At 39.5% G+C, this 16,898-nt stretch overlaps 1 protein-coding gene across 6 annotated transcripts in view; it reads left to right on the top strand.

Annotated features, from left to right (window-relative positions):
- The window catches only part of RBMS1 (RNA binding motif single stranded interacting protein 1), a 202,415-nt gene extending 187,829 nt beyond the window's left edge, over positions 1-14,586 (top strand). For 4 of the 6 annotated variants that reach the window (XM_036071011.2, XM_036071010.2, XM_036071014.2 and 1 more), the window contains exons 7-15: positions 2,932-3,047; positions 3,840-3,889; positions 4,018-4,111; positions 6,634-6,681; positions 7,570-7,620; positions 10,160-10,270; positions 11,380-11,460; positions 13,059-13,143; positions 13,795-14,586. In XM_036071011.2, coding sequence (XP_035926904.1) covers positions 2,932-3,047; positions 3,840-3,889; positions 4,018-4,111; positions 6,634-6,681; positions 7,570-7,620; positions 10,160-10,270; positions 11,380-11,460; positions 13,059-13,136 — 629 coding nt within the window. In that variant the 3' untranslated portion in view covers positions 13,137-13,143; positions 13,795-14,586. The remainder of the gene's footprint in view (positions 1-2,931; positions 3,048-3,839; positions 3,890-4,017; positions 4,112-6,633; positions 6,682-7,569; positions 7,621-10,159; positions 10,271-11,379; positions 11,461-13,058; positions 13,144-13,794) is intronic. The other 2 variants (XM_036071017.2, XM_036071019.2) reach the window with 2 other exon arrangements.
- Positions 14,587-16,898: the final 2,312 nt, after the last annotated feature.

The following is a 16,898-nucleotide window of genomic DNA, read 5'->3' as shown; positions in this document are numbered from 1 at the left end:
AATAATATATTTGCAAACATGTCATTGCTCACTTGATATTTACCTCATCAACGTTTACCTCATCATTATATGTTTTTAGCAGGCTTTATTGTTTCATGAGATTGCCTTTTTTTTTTTTTTTTTTTTTGACAGAGCCTAGTCTAGAAAAATGATAATGTCAGGTAGCTGGGTGGCCCAGTCAGTTGAGCATCTGCCTTCAGCTCATGTCATGGTCTCAGGGTCCTGGGATGGAGTCCTGCATCAAGCTCCCGGCTCAGTGGAGAGTCTGCTTCTTCCTCTCCCTCTCTCCCCTCTGCTCGTGAGCTCTCTCTCTCATGCTCTCTCTCATGCTCTCTCTCAATTAAATAAAGATAAAATCTTCTTTAAAAAAAGGAAAAATGGTGATGTCTTGGCAGCACTCACACAGACAGGGACACGTGGCCTTGGAGCGAATGTGGAGCTGTAGTGCTCCCGGGGATTGCTGCCTAAATGCTCTCCTTCACAGCTCCCTGCTTCTGCAGCCTGTAGAGAACTTACAGAATGTGTCCAGCCTGGTTGCCTTCTTTCTCTGGAAGAAATGATGCTAATGGAGGAAAATGGTCCATTTGCGCTACTCATTGTGCCAAATAAACTCTTTTTTGAAAAATGTTAAATTTCAGTCTACAAGTTGGTCTTTATAATGCCTCTAGATAAAACTGTCTTCTCAAAATGAACTCCCACAAAGTGCTAGCACTGCGGAATTTACTATGTTCTCTTGCCCTACAAGATTACGGGGAGTAAAAATTATTAAAAATGTCACTGGAGAAAATATTTGATACCATAAGGCCTTTTAGATCCGTGAAGAGTGAGATCTTGCTTCTCTCTGAGTTCTCTGTTCTTAGATATCAAGGTGAGACGTCCTCAGGCCTGGCAGAAGGACACTCCTACTTCTCAGGCAGGTTTGCCCTTTATTCCTCCCCTCTACCTGAAAGTTGTGTTCTCCTGGCCCTCATTTCCACCTGTTCCCAGAGGGCCCAGTTGTAGAATTAAAAGCATCATCACTGGTTAGAAAGCCCTCTTGCTTCATTGCATCCATTTACTTTACCTTTGGAGATGGTTGGTGGATGCAGGAATTTCCAAAAGTCGGTATCTTTTTTTGGAAAGACAGAGTAATTCATCTTCAGTCTAGGATTTGGCCCCAGTCTATCTTCCTTCCTGCCCATTTGCCTTAAATGGAAGTTCCCTGTTCAGGAAGACCTGAGGGCTGGGGGTGGTGGGAGTCAGAAGGTAAACAGAGGTTGGGCCAAGACTCCCTGGTATTCTCACCAGACACCTGACATTTTTGCTCTCCTTTTGGTTCCCATAGTGCAAGCTGCCTTTCAGAAGTGAGCTCACATTCCAGCCTGTCCCTCTGGCCTGGTTCGCACCAGGGAGAGGAGGAAGGCATCCCAAACAACAGCCTAGACGGCTCGCCCAGAAGGAATTACAGTTGGGTTTTTTGTTGTGTTTTGTTTTTTGGCAGAGAAGTGCTGAGAGGCACTGTGGCTTCTACCCTGTCATTAGTGGGTGGGTAATAGTGATATAAAATAAGAGCTGAATTAGGATAATCAGAGGCAAAGGAGAAAGGAGTAAATTTTCCACAAGTAATATTTTTCTCTTCCTGGTTATTTAACTTTGAAACAGAATTTGAAAGTAGTAATCACAGTTATACAGTAGACAAAGGACAGAATGTGAGAACCAGACAGGAAGGTGTGATTGCCTTTATTACATTAACTGGAAACACAGAAATATGCACCACCTTCAGGAATATACTGCTATTTCCATTATGAAAAAGCAAAGAAAATGAAAAGTCATGGGTGGACTACCATGCCGTCACCTCCTCCCCCTCGCCCCCCACCCCCCACCTTTTTGTCTTTTTAACTAATGAGTATGTATCCCTATGTGAGAGTCTCTGCATCTTTTGCTTTTCTGTGTAAGTTCCTTGAGTTGTTCTTCAGATCATTTTATGATGTGGATATATAGTAAAGCAACCCCAAGACGGATGATTAAAGGCAACAGAAAAAACTTTAAATAGCGTGGGCAAGTGTTTTGTCTTTCTTACAACAGCTGTCTTCAAGGCTGTACTCCACAGATAAACAAATGGGGCCTATTTGTATTCATTCATTGATTCAACCAAGACGCAATGAGCACCTACAACATGCCGGGCACGTTGGCCCTGGGGATACAGTGACGAACAAAGCGAATGTCACTGCCCCCGTGGAGCTTACACGCCAGAGGGGACACAGACACCAAACAAATCACCACACCTCCAAGTTGTTCTCATGGCTATGGATAAAAATACAAATAAAAATTTAAAAAAAATTTTTTTTTAAATACAGTGTGAGCTGTATAAAGGGGAATTTGTCTTCTCCTGGGGTAAGTGAAGACCTCCCTGAAGAATGATGATGGGAAGCTAAGGCAGCATTTTTAAGTTGGAGGAGGGAAGGGTGACACAATCTTATTTACATTTGGAGATTTATCAGTAGAATTAAAAACAAGTGTGTCTGCACATAAAGAAGTACAAAAGTGAGGGGCGCCTGGGTGGCTCCATCAGTTAAGCGTCTGCCTTCAGCTGGGATCATGATCCCCGGGGTCCTGCTCGCGCTCATGCTCTCTTTCTCTATCTCTCTCGAAAAAATAAATCTTTAAGAAAAGGAAGTACAAAAGTGAATCAAAAGATTCCTTTGGTTCCTCAGAATAGCTCTTGAAATGTGTTCATTACACTCCTGTTCGAAAATACTAACTGATGTGTTTTCTGTACTGTCGTCTTCACCAGTGGATAATCCTGTAAGGGTCTGAGTAAACTTTGCTTTGAAGTGTTCTATCCGTTCCCTTATACGCTGCCACAGCTCCTACTGAAAAAGAGGTTCAGTTACATTTTGTCCTGCATACACATATAACTCTGCTTTTTGTTATTTGTCCCCATTTGTTCAGCTCCTACAGAACCTTTATTGTGTAAGTTTGCGGACGGAGGACAGAAGAAGAGGCAGAACCCAAACAAATACATCCCTAATGGAAGACCGTGGCATAGAGAAGGAGAGGTGAGACTTGTAAGTCCCTTCTTGAGACTTATGATGCTGAAAGACTATGTGAATAGTTACCCATGCCACATCCTGGCTGCCAGGCTTCTGAAATAGGACCTTATAATCCAGATGATGTCACTTTAAAACTCTTCCCAATGGATATGGTGCTAAGAGAGCAATGACCCTCCAGATGGACACATAGGTGGTGGGTAGAGCTATGTTTACCAGTTAGCTGCATGTAAAGTAAAAGAGCATTTTAAATTGCTATAAGAAATGCACAACTGTTTTGTATTTTTTTTAATGTCATGGTTTCTTAGAGGCTTACATTTATAATTACTCAGAAATTATCCTAAGTAACGTTATTAAAACAAATAGCGTATTTGCTGTTGAGTTTTTCGCCTAATTCTTTTGAATGAGGTTCTTAAAAAAAAAAAAAAAAAGACATCATACTGAACATACTGGTTCAAGTATGTCTAGGGAAGTGCCATCCAGTGGAAATGTTCTAGAGTCTGCACTGTCCAATGATAACCACGAGCTGCATGTGGTTACTTGAGCACTTGAGATATAGCCAGTGTGCTGGAGGGACTCCATTTTTCCTTTAATTTTAAATACCTACACGTAGCTAATGACTGCCAAATGGAACAGTGCAGACATAGAGCTTAATTCTTATATTGAGTTTATGTTTGTCTAAAGGAAACTTCTAATTTTATCAAATGCTACTAAACTTTCTCTATTTTGTGTTGCCATGACTCTAAGAAATGGAATTTCTAAACCGTGCCCTTGCGGGTAAGTGGTTCTGTTTCTTTTGCTTTCCCATAGGCTGGAATGACACTTACTTATGACCCAACCACAGCTGCTCTACAGAACGGGTATGTCATTGAGATAAATGCACGATGGCTTGAGGGAAAATGTGAAGGTGGAAAATATCAGACGTTTGTCCTGGGAATTACTCTTTTTTTAAAGGATGACTTAATAAAGGCTTTTGTGTTTGTTCTAGATTTTATCCTTCACCATACAGTATTGCTACAAACCGAATGATCACTCAAACTTCTCTTACGCCCTATATTGCGTCTCCTGTATCTGCCTACCAGGTTTGTACCTTTAGGATTCAAGAGTGTGACAACTTGTCGGCCGTGAATTGCTGCTACGTTTTTATGTGTCTTAAAATTTTGAACATTTATAATGAAACCTAAGTCAAATATTATGCAGCTTGGATACCCACTTTAGAAGAAGCTGCTTTTTATTTGACAGAGTGATTTGCTTTTATGTATAGGAGAATATAAAACAAGGGAAAACGGTTATCAGTTGTCAGTCCTTGAAATTGTAGCATTCTAGAACCGGGATGAACCCAAATGCTTCCTCCGCAGCGGACTCTGCTGTTGGACATCACATGTCCCACAAGTTGAAACTTAAAACGAAGTGACATTAGGTAAAATACAGAAGAAGTGTGCACCGTTGCCGTTGTTTATTCATCAGCAGGAACTAAGAAAAGAGCAAGTAAACGTGCTAATAAATAAAGACGTGTCTCTCTCAGGTAACATTAAATGAGCAATGCAGTGAGATTTAAGGCCAAAAAAAGAGGAGGCGACTCCCTGTTTAAACAGGTAATTTTGAGGAGGCTTTATGTTCAAATAAATTCTCAACTTGGAACCAAGATCTCCTTAAGCACCTTGTTATAAGATGGATTTGGTTTTATTGCAGGGTTAGCTCCCATTCTCCACGAACCCAGTGGTGTACAATGTGTGCGCATACAACAAACCCAGTGGTATACAATGTGTGCGCGTACACATCTCTCCTCCTATGTCTGAGTACCTCTAACAGGGCTATTGCCTTGGCCCACACAGAAGCATAATAACAGAGTTCAATCACAGAAATGTGGGAATAGAGTTCTCTTTTGTTGACTGTTGAGATCCTGTGTGACTAAACTAAACTCTTGTGTATTCTTGTTTTTAAAACGATTGAATTAGATGTTGTAGCCCTGATTTCTGGGGTTAGGGGACTACAATATCTAATAACTGTTATTTTACTTCTGTAAGCCTCAGTTTCCTCATCTTTAAAATGGGGATAATAATAGTTTCTTTCTCATAGGCTTGTTTTAAAAACTAAATGAGACTATTTATGTGAAGAGCTCTCAGCACCGTTCCTGGCTTATCATTAGCAGTCAATAAATGTTAGCTGTGATCATGGTCATCAGGATATGCAGGACTAGCGGGCTGATGAGAGTATATTCATTATACTTTTTTAAAATAAGGAATTGGTCAACGTAAGCAATATCATGAAGGTGGTGCTGTCCGAAAACTTAAAAGTAGCTTCGAATAATAAGTCATAAGATAGCTTCGTGGTTAAACGCACAAAAGCTGAAGTTGTGCAGGAGTGTTCACAGCTCCCTCCACTTTCAGGTCTTTTCGCTGTCTTCCCCTGAGTTGTCCCTTCTTTTTTTTTCTTTTATCTCTCTAGGCTTTTATGTTACTTGGGCTGGTGCTTCAATCTGCCGGCCACAGTATTCACTCATTTAATGCCTCTCTCATTATTTGGGGCTTAAAATTTCTCTATTTTCCCTGGTGCATTTTCCCTAATTAACAATTCCCTAATGAAAGGTAGTCTTTTTTAACTCTCTGACCTTGGAAACATCTGCCATTTATGTAGATCACTGGAAAGAGGGACACGTAAGCTTATTCTCAGGCGGATGATTGTGCAGATTAATTTGGATGTGGGCCGCTGTGGCTCTTGGGGCTGTCAGTGCGTCTCCCCACCACCTCTCTTTCCCCTCTTTACTGTCAGGCAATGAGCATTTTGGCCACAGAATTGTTACATAGCATAAGAAAAATTCAGAGGCCAGTATTCATAGTAGATTTGCTATACCTAACTGGAAACAACATTTCATTTCAAAGCCCTCGTTTCTTCTCCTGGCATTCTGTATGTCCCTAAGATACATGTGGAATCATTCCATTTGCCTGACACTCGCTGTGACTGAGGTTCTTAACCCCATAAATTCAGGGCCACGGAAAGGTCAGCAGATGAGCTTTAAGTAGTCTGAGAGTCTCTTACATTGTTTGCAAAATGTTGCTTGTGTGTATGCAGTTAGCTGTGGGGGGGGGGGCGGGGGGGCAGGGGGGCGGGTAAGTTCTATTTCTTTCATCAGGTTTTCAAAGGGATCCGTGACCCAAAGGAGGGTAGATAACCAATGGTAAAGAATTCAGAGAACATAGATTATTATTCCCATTTTATAGTTAGGGAAAATTGAGGAATAGAAATTGACAGCAGCTCATTTGCTGCTTAAGAAAAAGAATTGGATTAGGTGTTCTAGCTCCCTAACCCCATAATGCAATAAGCTATTAGATTATTAAGACCACTGAAAACATACAAAAAATGAGAGCATCTGGCCCCAGTTGGGGTCTCCAGGGAGCTGCTCTCCTCCCCATGATTTATTCAGTGAAGGCCTTGCGCTCATGTTGGAGTGGGCCTTTCTCCACTAAAGCACCATATGCTTATACAATTGGATTTGAGAAATTGGCATCTGCGAGAAACCACCAGTACCCCAATGGGGAAAGGCTGCAGTCCAGATAACTGAAATGTTAACAAGGCAGAAGCACTTAACTTTGGTCTGCCTTAGGTGGCAAAGGAAACCAGAGAAAACAAGTATCGGGGCTCTGCTATCAAGGTAAATCACAATGCATTCTTCCCCCATGACTTTTCCCCATATCCTTTCTATAGAACCTCTGAAGTTAACCGTAGGGGATAAGATACAGGAGGGTTTTGTGGTTAAAGAGTTAGAGACTGAAACTTATTTTTTAAAAATTAATGTAGTCTCAGGAGAGCTCTGGGCATCAAGAAATGGACTGATATTTTTTCTCTTGAGTGGCGGGCTGCACAGCTTGCTTTCCTGCCTTGGAACCTGACTCTCGTGTCTTATTCCTCAGTGGTGGAGGGTCTTCTGTGCAGGTGCCCTTTTGACGTACATGTCAAGATCTAGTTAAGAAAGTTTTTCATTTCCTAAATCTGATTTTCAGATTTTTATTTTCCACACTAACTAGAAATTGTTGACCATCAGACAAGATTTCTGAAACCTAATATCCTGGTATCAAAGAGGGGTTGAATTTCGTTATTCTTTCTAAATAAGCACATACTTTAAGGATTAGTTTGTAATAAGATGTGCTGGAATTCTCATTCATCTGTATTCCTCAAGTGCCTAGTTCATACCTCAATTATCACACTTTTCACTATTTGAGTTGTTTACTTGTTTATCTCCATTCTTAGTAAATATCTTGAGGGTGGGGCCCATGTCTTATTTGCCTTTTTCTCTTTGATGCCTGGTACTCAGTAAATACTTCTTGAATGGGCAAGTGGAACTTGGTTTTAAATAATCATTTCATCCTATTCAGAGTGACCAGTTTGCCAAGAACTCTAACTGCCTTAATCTTTTTGATCATTGATAGTATTGCTTCCTTATTTTCCTTCTGTAGATTTTAACATGATTAAAAGAGCTCTAGAGAAAGAGGTAGCATTCCAATGGAAATCAATGTTTCTTTCAAAATCCTCCCTTTTCCAGGTGCAAAGTCCTTCTTGGATGCAACCTCAACCGTATATCCTACAGCACCCCGTAAGTTTTTCAACTTAATGGCTTTGTGGTTTGCAACTAGGCTGCGTATACATTTGGAAGACCATTCTCTGGGTTAAAACCTTTTGCCAAAGATGGTATGGGATTTGGGAAATTTAAAGATGAATATGAGAATGTACAAGTTCATTATAAAACTTCCTCCCACCCTTGTCTTAAATTGGTAGTTGACATTAAATCAAATTTGCAGTGGTAAGAACTTAAAATATATCATATTTGAAGCAGGGTACCATTTTCTTCTTCAAACCAATTCTGTAGAAGGCCACTCAATTGAAGTTTTAAATTTTAAAGCTTTTAAATTGCTATATTTTTAACAGTAGTTGGTATGAAACAGCTCACATTTTTTAATTGTATTCCGTTTAATGCAAATATAAAGTGTTCAAAAGGAAGCTAGAGATTTTTATCAGTTTACTTAACCTCTCTGTGGAAATTATAAATACTAAAGCAGTAACACTTTCTTTGGTAGATGTGATTTCTTTGGTGACTTGAGCATTTGTTGTACTTATGTACATATTATACTTTTTAATTCAGTTACACTTTGCATTAATAGTGTATTTGATGTGTTTTTCAAAGATAGATAAAATCCAGTTTGTTAAATTTTAAAGCATGCATTTTAAAAGTTGAGAAATAAAGGTGGAGAACAAAATCACAAAAACAGTGCCCAGCACAATGACCTGCATGACTGGCACGAGAAGGTCACAAATTTGGCCCTAAGCTTTCTAGTAACTAAGGCAAAATGGGAATTCTGATAAGCAAAAACAGTTCACGGTACTTATAAGAGAAAAACAGGTCAGTTGCTTGGGAGAAGCACACCCTTGTTGGCCTCAAGATGAGAGAGGAATTTCTCTCAGGACAGCTCCTAAAGAGGACACCATGTACTATAAGACCATATGTATGAAACAGTACTCTAGGGACAAGTTCTAAACAGGAAGTTGCTGAGATGACTTTGAAGCAGCAGATAAAACATGTTTAGTTGATAACACAAGAGACGAGCTCTCGGATGACGTATGTGTGTGTCTCTGTAAACATTCGCACATATTTTTCTCTATACGCACAGTCTTGGACAGTAGCTCCTACAGATGAATGAAAAAAAGAAGCAGGAAATTCCTTCAGCATATTCTGGGCTTCTGAATCATTTCCATGTTACCATACACTTTTTGATGATGCACACTAAAAATTTAAAAAGAACAAATTTTCTATGAACTGCATTAACAACAAACAGTTTCTGACACGCATCTCTGTCTTTTTTTTGGCAACTTTTAGAGACAAAGCCAGCACATATCCCAGTTTAACATCTTTGAGGAGACAGTGGTAGTGTGTGCAGAAGGTTCCTATCCGAGGACTTGGTCCCTTTCCCCACCCAGTTTAGACTGCCTGCAACCAGAATTAGAGTGCCTGCACACCAGTCTCTGACCTCAGTTGTGTTCTGATTAGCAATAAACAACAGTGTTTGGAAGGGATAGATCAGTTGCAAAAATAACAAAAACATAGCATTAATATTGATAGGATGTGTCAGAATAATTGCACTCTCGGGTAATTGGGTGATTGCAAAAATGAGAGGAAGGATATAATCCATAAGAATATTATATAGGATAAATTAGAGAAAATGCAAAAATCCAGAAATTAAATTTCAGTTTAGGCAATCAATGTACCATTATGCAGTCATTAAAAATGATGATAATGATGGCTATGCACTAAGTGAGGTAAATATTTATAATAGAATGTTAAGTTCAAAGCAAAAACCCAGGATATGAAATTGTTTATGTACCCTGGTTGCAACTCTACAAACATGCCAGGTGGTCACAGCCATATATTAGGGAGAGGCTAGGTTGTGGGTGATTTTTTTTTTTTTTGTCCACCCCCCCACCCCATTTTGTTTAATTATATTTAATTTTATTTTTAATGACCAGAATTTTTTTCAGATGAAATCAAAGAATCTGAAATCGGATTATTAATCATGTCTGAATTTCCTTCTCTCCCTTGGCACCAAACTATAGCTGAAAAGTTCTGAGAAACAGTGAATGGAGAATGTGATCTTGATCCTAACAGCCTGATCTTGAATCAAATGATTATCTGTACAGAACACTTTTAAACAAGACACTGTATTTATAAATATTCAATATGGCCTATTGTTTTGTGGCTGCATCAAACATCAACTGTCATTTATTTTTTTAAAAACTAAGAAAGCATTTTTGTAACCCCAGCCAGCTGAAAACAGTTCGCATTTCCGACTATAGCTCCTCCTGCTGGACTAGCTTGCTTTTTACACTTGAGTGAAAGGAAAGGCAGGATGTTTAATGCAGTGATTTCGGTGAAATGAATGCTCTTAAAAAAGTTTTAGGAAGCATTATCCAGAAGGCTTTTAGGCAATTGTTTATGATACCATAAGCAAGTTTGAGAGGAGGTTATTTTTGGTTTCACATTTCTCAACAAACTAAGGCGTTTTCCTTTGCAAAAGGAATGACAGACTCTTCACTCCGTCCTCGAGTTTCTCTTACACTGTGCTTGTGTCCTGACTCCCCAGGGGGCCGTGTTAACTCCCTCGATGGAGCACACCATGTCACTACAGCCGGCGTCTATGATCAGCCCTCTGGCCCAGCAGATGAGTCATCTGTCACTAGGCAGCACCGGAACAGTAGGTGGCAAATTAATATCCTGTGTCTCAGCCAACAGAAGAGTGAATTAATGCAGCCTGTGTCTTCCCTATCGGTTACAGGCTCTGTGATGTTCAGTGATTATGTCCGAGCCCCTCTCACCCCCCACATTGCCTTCCACGTGATTAATTGATGAACTAAGTATCTGTCCTCTGGGTGTCTCTCCTTTACCAGAATCTAGCAACCACACATGACCACATGTAGCCCTAGTAGCTAGTGCCATTCGTTCACACTGCAGACCTGGTGTTGGGAAGCAAAAGAAGAAGGTGATACATGGTGGTAAAGGCAGGGAATTTTTCCTCCCTTCACTTCTTTTATGGAATGTGGGGGGCACCGTATCACAGTCTTAGGATTGATTGACTTCTCCAGAGTCCAGGGGATTCCACTGGGGATTGAGGTTGAGCCTATATCAGAGGAACTTCCAGGATTGATATCTATCAACGTAACGTTTAGATGGTACGATGGCCGAAGGCTTTTAATTCAGACCATATCGATGGTGGCTGAAAAGAACAAAGGGAAGTATGTTTTCCTCTCTTACATTCAAAACCCCAGCAGCAGCCCCTTGTGCTGGCTCAGTCAGGTCCTTGAGATCAACAGGGAAGCCCTGCTGCCTTTGGAAGGGGAAAACTGTCCTCATCAGGAAAACAAGGGTGCATTTCCTGTTCTGCAGTCACCTGATGAAGATCCAACAAGTCATTTACTCCGTAGGTCTCCACCTATGGAAATAATTCTAGATACTAGTTCAGGGGGCTGCTGGAAAATAATGACGTCCTTTGAGGTGAGATCTCCTAAAATAGCACATCAGTGATACTGAGTGTTGAGAATGAGAAGCTGTAGCAATCTTCACACATGTGTGTGTTTGTTGGGAAATCCAAAGAAAGGTGGGAGTTTTAGTTTGCGGAATTCAAAAAGGAGAAACAGTCAGTTTACTTTCTATATGACATACTTATTAATTAAACTTTGAGGTAGCTTGTTTACATTTCTCCTTTGAGATTTCCAAATACTTGACATCCCATCTCAAAACTCCCCAAGCACTCAGAATTTTTACATGGCTTATCATTTCCCATCCTGACCATATTCTTCTTTTCAGTACATGCCTGCGACATCAGCTATGCAAGGAGCTTATTTGCCGCAGTATACACACGTGCAGACCACGACAGTTCCTGTTGAGGTTGGTGCAGCCCATCCTATGGCCACTCTGGCAATGAGTAGTTTCAGAAATGGGTGAATTAGATAGGGCTCAAAGAAAAATCAATTAGAAGTCAAATGTTTGCATAAAGAATTGAGTTTAGAGGGCATATAGAGCTAGGGTTATTTTCGACTCTGAAATATAATTCTCTGCACACAGATTAGTGGAACAGTATCCAAGCCACACCCCCAAAACTCCCAGAACTATCTTCCAAGCTTGTAGCATATTTCATACCCTTCAAGAATCTGTCTTGTCTCCTGCAAAGGGATACTTACATGCAAATTAGGATAAAGCGGAGTTTGCAGTCCTGAGTACCAAATATTATGTTAATAATAATAACTGCAAGAAGAAATCAGTTGTAATTAAAATAGTTGAAAACACTGATGTTTCAGAATTGTGAACAGGGATGAAGAACAGACCATACCTTTTTTTATAGAGGCTGTTCGGATAGCTAAATAACTCTTAGTTCTTGTTATGCAAGATGCAGATATGATGATAATGGAAGAAGACTGACACTTGAGTTAAGATTGGACAGAAAGCAGAGAGATAGAGATCCCATACGATTTTACTTATATGTGGAATTTAGGAAACAAAACAGATGAACATAGGGGAAGGGAGGGAAAAAACAGAGAGGGAGACAAACCATAAGAGACTCTTAACTATGGGAAACAAACTGAGGGTTGTTGGAGGGGAGGTAGATGGGGGATAGGATAACTGGGTGATGGACATTAAGGAGGGCACTCTATGTAATGAGCACTGGGTGCTATATGCAACTGATGAATCACTAAATTCTACCCCTAAAACTAATAATACACAACATGTTAACTAAATTGAATTTAAATAAAAAATTTTTTTAAAAATTCCAAGGAAATTCATCATCCCAATCAATCCTATCCACTAGGCAGATCCCATAGGTTCCAAGTGCGGAAACAGCCCCAGGACTGTGGTTGGATTATTTGGGGGCATTCTTGTTGTGTTTTGTTTTCTGCTGATTGATTTAAATCAACTTACTGACAATCACAGTTACCAGAACCCACAATCCCTTATCTGCAGTTCTGAAACGCACAGTAAAATCTGAAAATAAAAATTCTCTTTATAACTGCTTTAGCAAAAACCTGACCTGTGGCAAAACGCAACCGGAACTGATACAAGACAAAATCTTAGCCCACTTACTCTGCATATTTATATCTTTCAGTGTAGACCTGCTCATGTGTTTGGTGATGAGGTGTAGCTCTGGGCCCCACTGGGTATATTCTGTGATAAAAGGCATATGCCTACCATTTTTCAGATTCTAAAATCCGAACATACTGAATTCCAAGTCACATCTGGCTCCAAGGGATCAGATATTTGATAAATTGTAGCTTGACATAAAGAGACAACTCCTAAAAGTTGGGGTGGGAGGTTCTTTGGGTCTGTAAGATATCTTAACTCCTTAGGGAAATCATTAACCTTGAAAACCCTACATAATATTAAGAAAATCACTTTTAAGGAGCACTTGTATTTTAAGATGTGAAACTCAAATGGGAGGAGCAGAGTTGGGATTTCATTGCTCACGTCTCATCTGCTCTGCTTTGTTGTAGGAAGCGAGTGGTCAGCAGCAGGTGGCCGTCGAGACGTCTAATGACCATTCACCATATACCTTTCAACCTAATAAGTAACTGTGAGGTATGAGGGAAACATCTTTGTAACCGTAGGGCTCAGTTCAAGGAGAGTCTATGATTCTTTTATCATAATGGTACTTAGAATAGCTCAGATTTGGTCACACCACCTTAATCGTGGCCAAAGAATCCAGTGTTACTGAAATGTTAAAATCAGTATCTTGTGGATTTGCAGATAATCCAAAAAGAACAGTGCCTTGTGTTGAGGTCACATGTATAGTTACTTTCTCATCCTCCTTACCCCTCCCACCCTAAAAATCTGTAACAAATCAGGACACCAGGTATCAAATTTGTCCTACAATACATGTATCCAAATTTATATTGCTTTCATGCTCACAAGCTGAAGGAAATACAGCATAAGATTTTGCTTCTTCTGGTATTACAAGAGTAGCAGTATCTTGACTATGAATTTAATGTCAGTATCCTTCGATCCAGAGCTCTGGTTGCTCTGGTAAAAGTATGCTGCAGGTCCCAAGGTGGAGTCAAGCCATAGAAACTACCCTCAGTTCTAACTACTTTATTGGTCTCCCACCAGTGATGAGCACCATCTTGCCTTTGTCAAACATGCATACCACTGAAACGAGAAGGAGGCTACAAAATAGTGTGGTGTGTTATACCAACTGCACAAAAGCATTTATCTTTTGTTTTTCTCTTCCAGATGTACAGAAGGGCGTTCTTATATGAAGAAGGGTGTGAAGGCTGAACAATCATGGATTTTTCTGATCAATTGTGCTTTAGGAAATTATTGACAGTTTTGCACAGGTTCTTGAAAACGTTATTTATAATGAAATCAACTAAAACTATTTTTGCTATAAGTTCTATAAGGTGCATAAAACCCTTAAATTCATCTAGTAGCTGTTCCCCCGAACAGGTTTATTTTAGTAAAAAAAAAAACAAAAAACAAAAACAAAACAAAAGATTTTTATCAAATGTTACGATGCAAAAAAAAAAAAAAAAAAGGAAAAAAGAAAAAAAAAGTAAGAAAAAAAGAAAAGAAAAAGAAAACTTCAATTTTCTGGGTATGCACAAAGACCATGAAGACTTATCCAAGTGCATGACCGGATTTTTGTGGTTTTTGTCCGTTTCGTGTTTAATTTGCGTTTTCTTCCACTGTATGTAATGGGCTCTGAAGTTGAAGTAGTCCAACTTCCCCCCTGGTGTTCCGTGCTTGCGAGTGTGAGTGTCGCTGTATTCAGTGTTGCCCTCCGCGTCTCTCTTCTTAGCTTTTCCATTTTTCTTTCAGCGTAGTGTGAAATGTCTTCTCCTTTTCTATGAATTCCAATTTGCCTTAACTCCTTTGATGCTGTAGCTGTTTCAGTACAAGTTAGTTCAAACTAATGATGTAGAATGCTTTGACCAAGTGAGCTGGTCTGTTATGCCTTGTAAAACAGCAGCATAGGGCTTTTAAAAGGTAGTCAATAAAAGTTGCTGAAATTTTGGCTTTTTTAAATATGTAGTAGGTGTTTTTAATGATTTTTCACATAATGTGTAAGGTAGTGAAATGCAAGAAGGGAAAAATGTTTTGTGTGAAACACATTTTCTGACTGGGGAACTTTTACTAGGGTAACTTGTTTGTAAGGCTGTACGCCAACAGTTTCCTCCGATAGTTTGACTGATTTAGGATATCTGCTGTATGATGCAATGTAAAGTCTTTTTTGCCTTTTTTCAGGAAAAAAAAAAACTAACTCGATGTTCTAGATTTAGTGTAGGTAGCGTTGGGGCTGGGGGTGGGGGGCGGGGGCGGGGAGTCACCGAATGTTTTGTCCTTCCTTTATACAATGATAGTGCTTTAGACTGAGAATTACGCCTGAGATCTGGCAAACCGAAAAAACGTTGCTATTGCAACTAAATGGCAAAAGCTAAAAGTATAAGGATTTTATCTTCAAACATAAGCTGAGGTAGGAATAGAAGCAAAATGATTGGCTACTAGCTCTCGCTATTACATAAATTTGAGAAATCAAAATTACTTGGCACTTTTAAAGGTAACTTCACCAAAGACCGAAGAGCCAGTAACCAGTAGCTCCAACTTCTCTCAGCATCGTATCTTCTGTGCTCTTTATTTTTGCCGGACCAGTTTGCGGTTAGGAGAATGTGCCTTTTTTGTACCTTTGCATTTAGGTTTTATAATTTTAATTGATGTATGGACACACACCAACAAAAAAGCATGAAGGAAGATTTGGATCCAAGCAGTGCCACACTTTACATCATCACTACAAGTGTTAAGTGTAAAGAGAAACCAATTTTGAAACTATGAAATTCCTGATTTCATAAATACACAGTTATTTCTACTTTAGTACATAGAAGATAATTCACTGTTATTAAAGCTCTTTTATTAAGACAATTGCATACGTTTGAAAAGCAATGGTAAATTAAGTTGTCTTCCAAAACTGTGTACTTGTCTGGTCAACTGTGCGTGATCAGTTATCTACCTCAGAGTCTGTTTTCTTTTGTCCTGGGACAGGTTGCTGGCCCTCCCTGTTTCCACAGACCAAATCCTCCTAGCTCAGGAGCTAGGGCTAAGCAGTTATTTCTTTCGAGTATTTTTTAGTTCTTAAATTTTATGCTTGTATTTGATTATAGATGTCAGTGACATTTCATAGTTTCAAAAGTCCTTGCTGCTCTGAGAAGTGTAGATTCTAGTGAAAATTACATAGTCCTAAGAGAAATGTGTTTTGTTTTTGTTTTTGTTTCCTTTTTTAAAGTTGTGGTATTATTGGTTCTATGCTCCCTGGAATATTACTGCTTTGTGAAAGTCCAGACCGAACGCAGCGCCCTCCTTGTACCTAGTACATTTATAAACCTGGGTCTCTCACTACTTGATATTTTTGCATTAGTTAAGACAGAAATTTGATAGCTCGGTTAGAGGGGAGGGGAAATCTGCTGCTAGATATGTCTGAACTAAGTGCCATACTCGTCTGGGTAAGATTTGGGAAACATAACCTCTGTACATAAAATAAAAAAAAAATAAAAAAAAAATCAGTTAAACATCACATAGTAGACAGCCATTAAATTATAAAAAAAATTAATTTATGAAGAAAGACCTTTTGTACAGATTGAAAAAAAAAGATTTTCATAGAGATATCTATATGATCAAGAGAGTTAATTTTTTATTTTTGTTTTACTAGTGCCACAGACTTGCCAGTGGTAACTTATTTGTCCGGTTCAAGATAACTCTGTAGTTCTCCTTCCTAGGACTTGTTGTTAAACGCCAAAAGACATTTTTGAACTGTACATTTGATCAGATTGTTAGCTTTTTCTGTTTTATTTCTTTTGAAAACCTTTGAATAAAAAACATCTGAAATTTTATTTTTCCTGTCAGTTTCTTTTAAGTGGGTTAAATGTATATCAGAATTTCATGCATTTCATTTCTGATCGCTTTCTTCAGCTCAGGCAGTTTGGCTTGAAAGTGAGTTGAAAATTATTTCAGATTCACTGTGTACTCAGAATACATTTCCTTGAGAAGAATTGGAAAAACCTGTCTACCTCCTCCTCCTTTGGTTATTTAAATCTGTGTATAGGAACAGAGACATCAACCTTCAGCTGACCCCGTTTCATGCGGGCCAAAGTCCACCTTTGGTCTGTTCCAAGAGGCCAGAGAGCCAGACCCCGCTCCTCCCTCTCCTACCGCTCCCCTTTGACTGCGGTGCTACTTGTCCCGGACCAGCAAGAGAACAGAATAAAACCGGTCCCAGCCATGTTAAGCAAGCGCATGGGTAAGGATTTCAGGCTGATCTTATCCGTGCCTTGATGACGTGAGCCTCC

Source organism: Halichoerus grypus, chromosome 4 (assembly GCF_964656455.1).
Source record: "Halichoerus grypus chromosome 4, mHalGry1.hap1.1, whole genome shotgun sequence".
Lineage (NCBI taxonomy): Eukaryota > Metazoa > Chordata > Mammalia > Carnivora > Phocidae > Halichoerus > Halichoerus grypus.
This window is presented reverse-complemented; position numbering and strand designations above follow the sequence as displayed.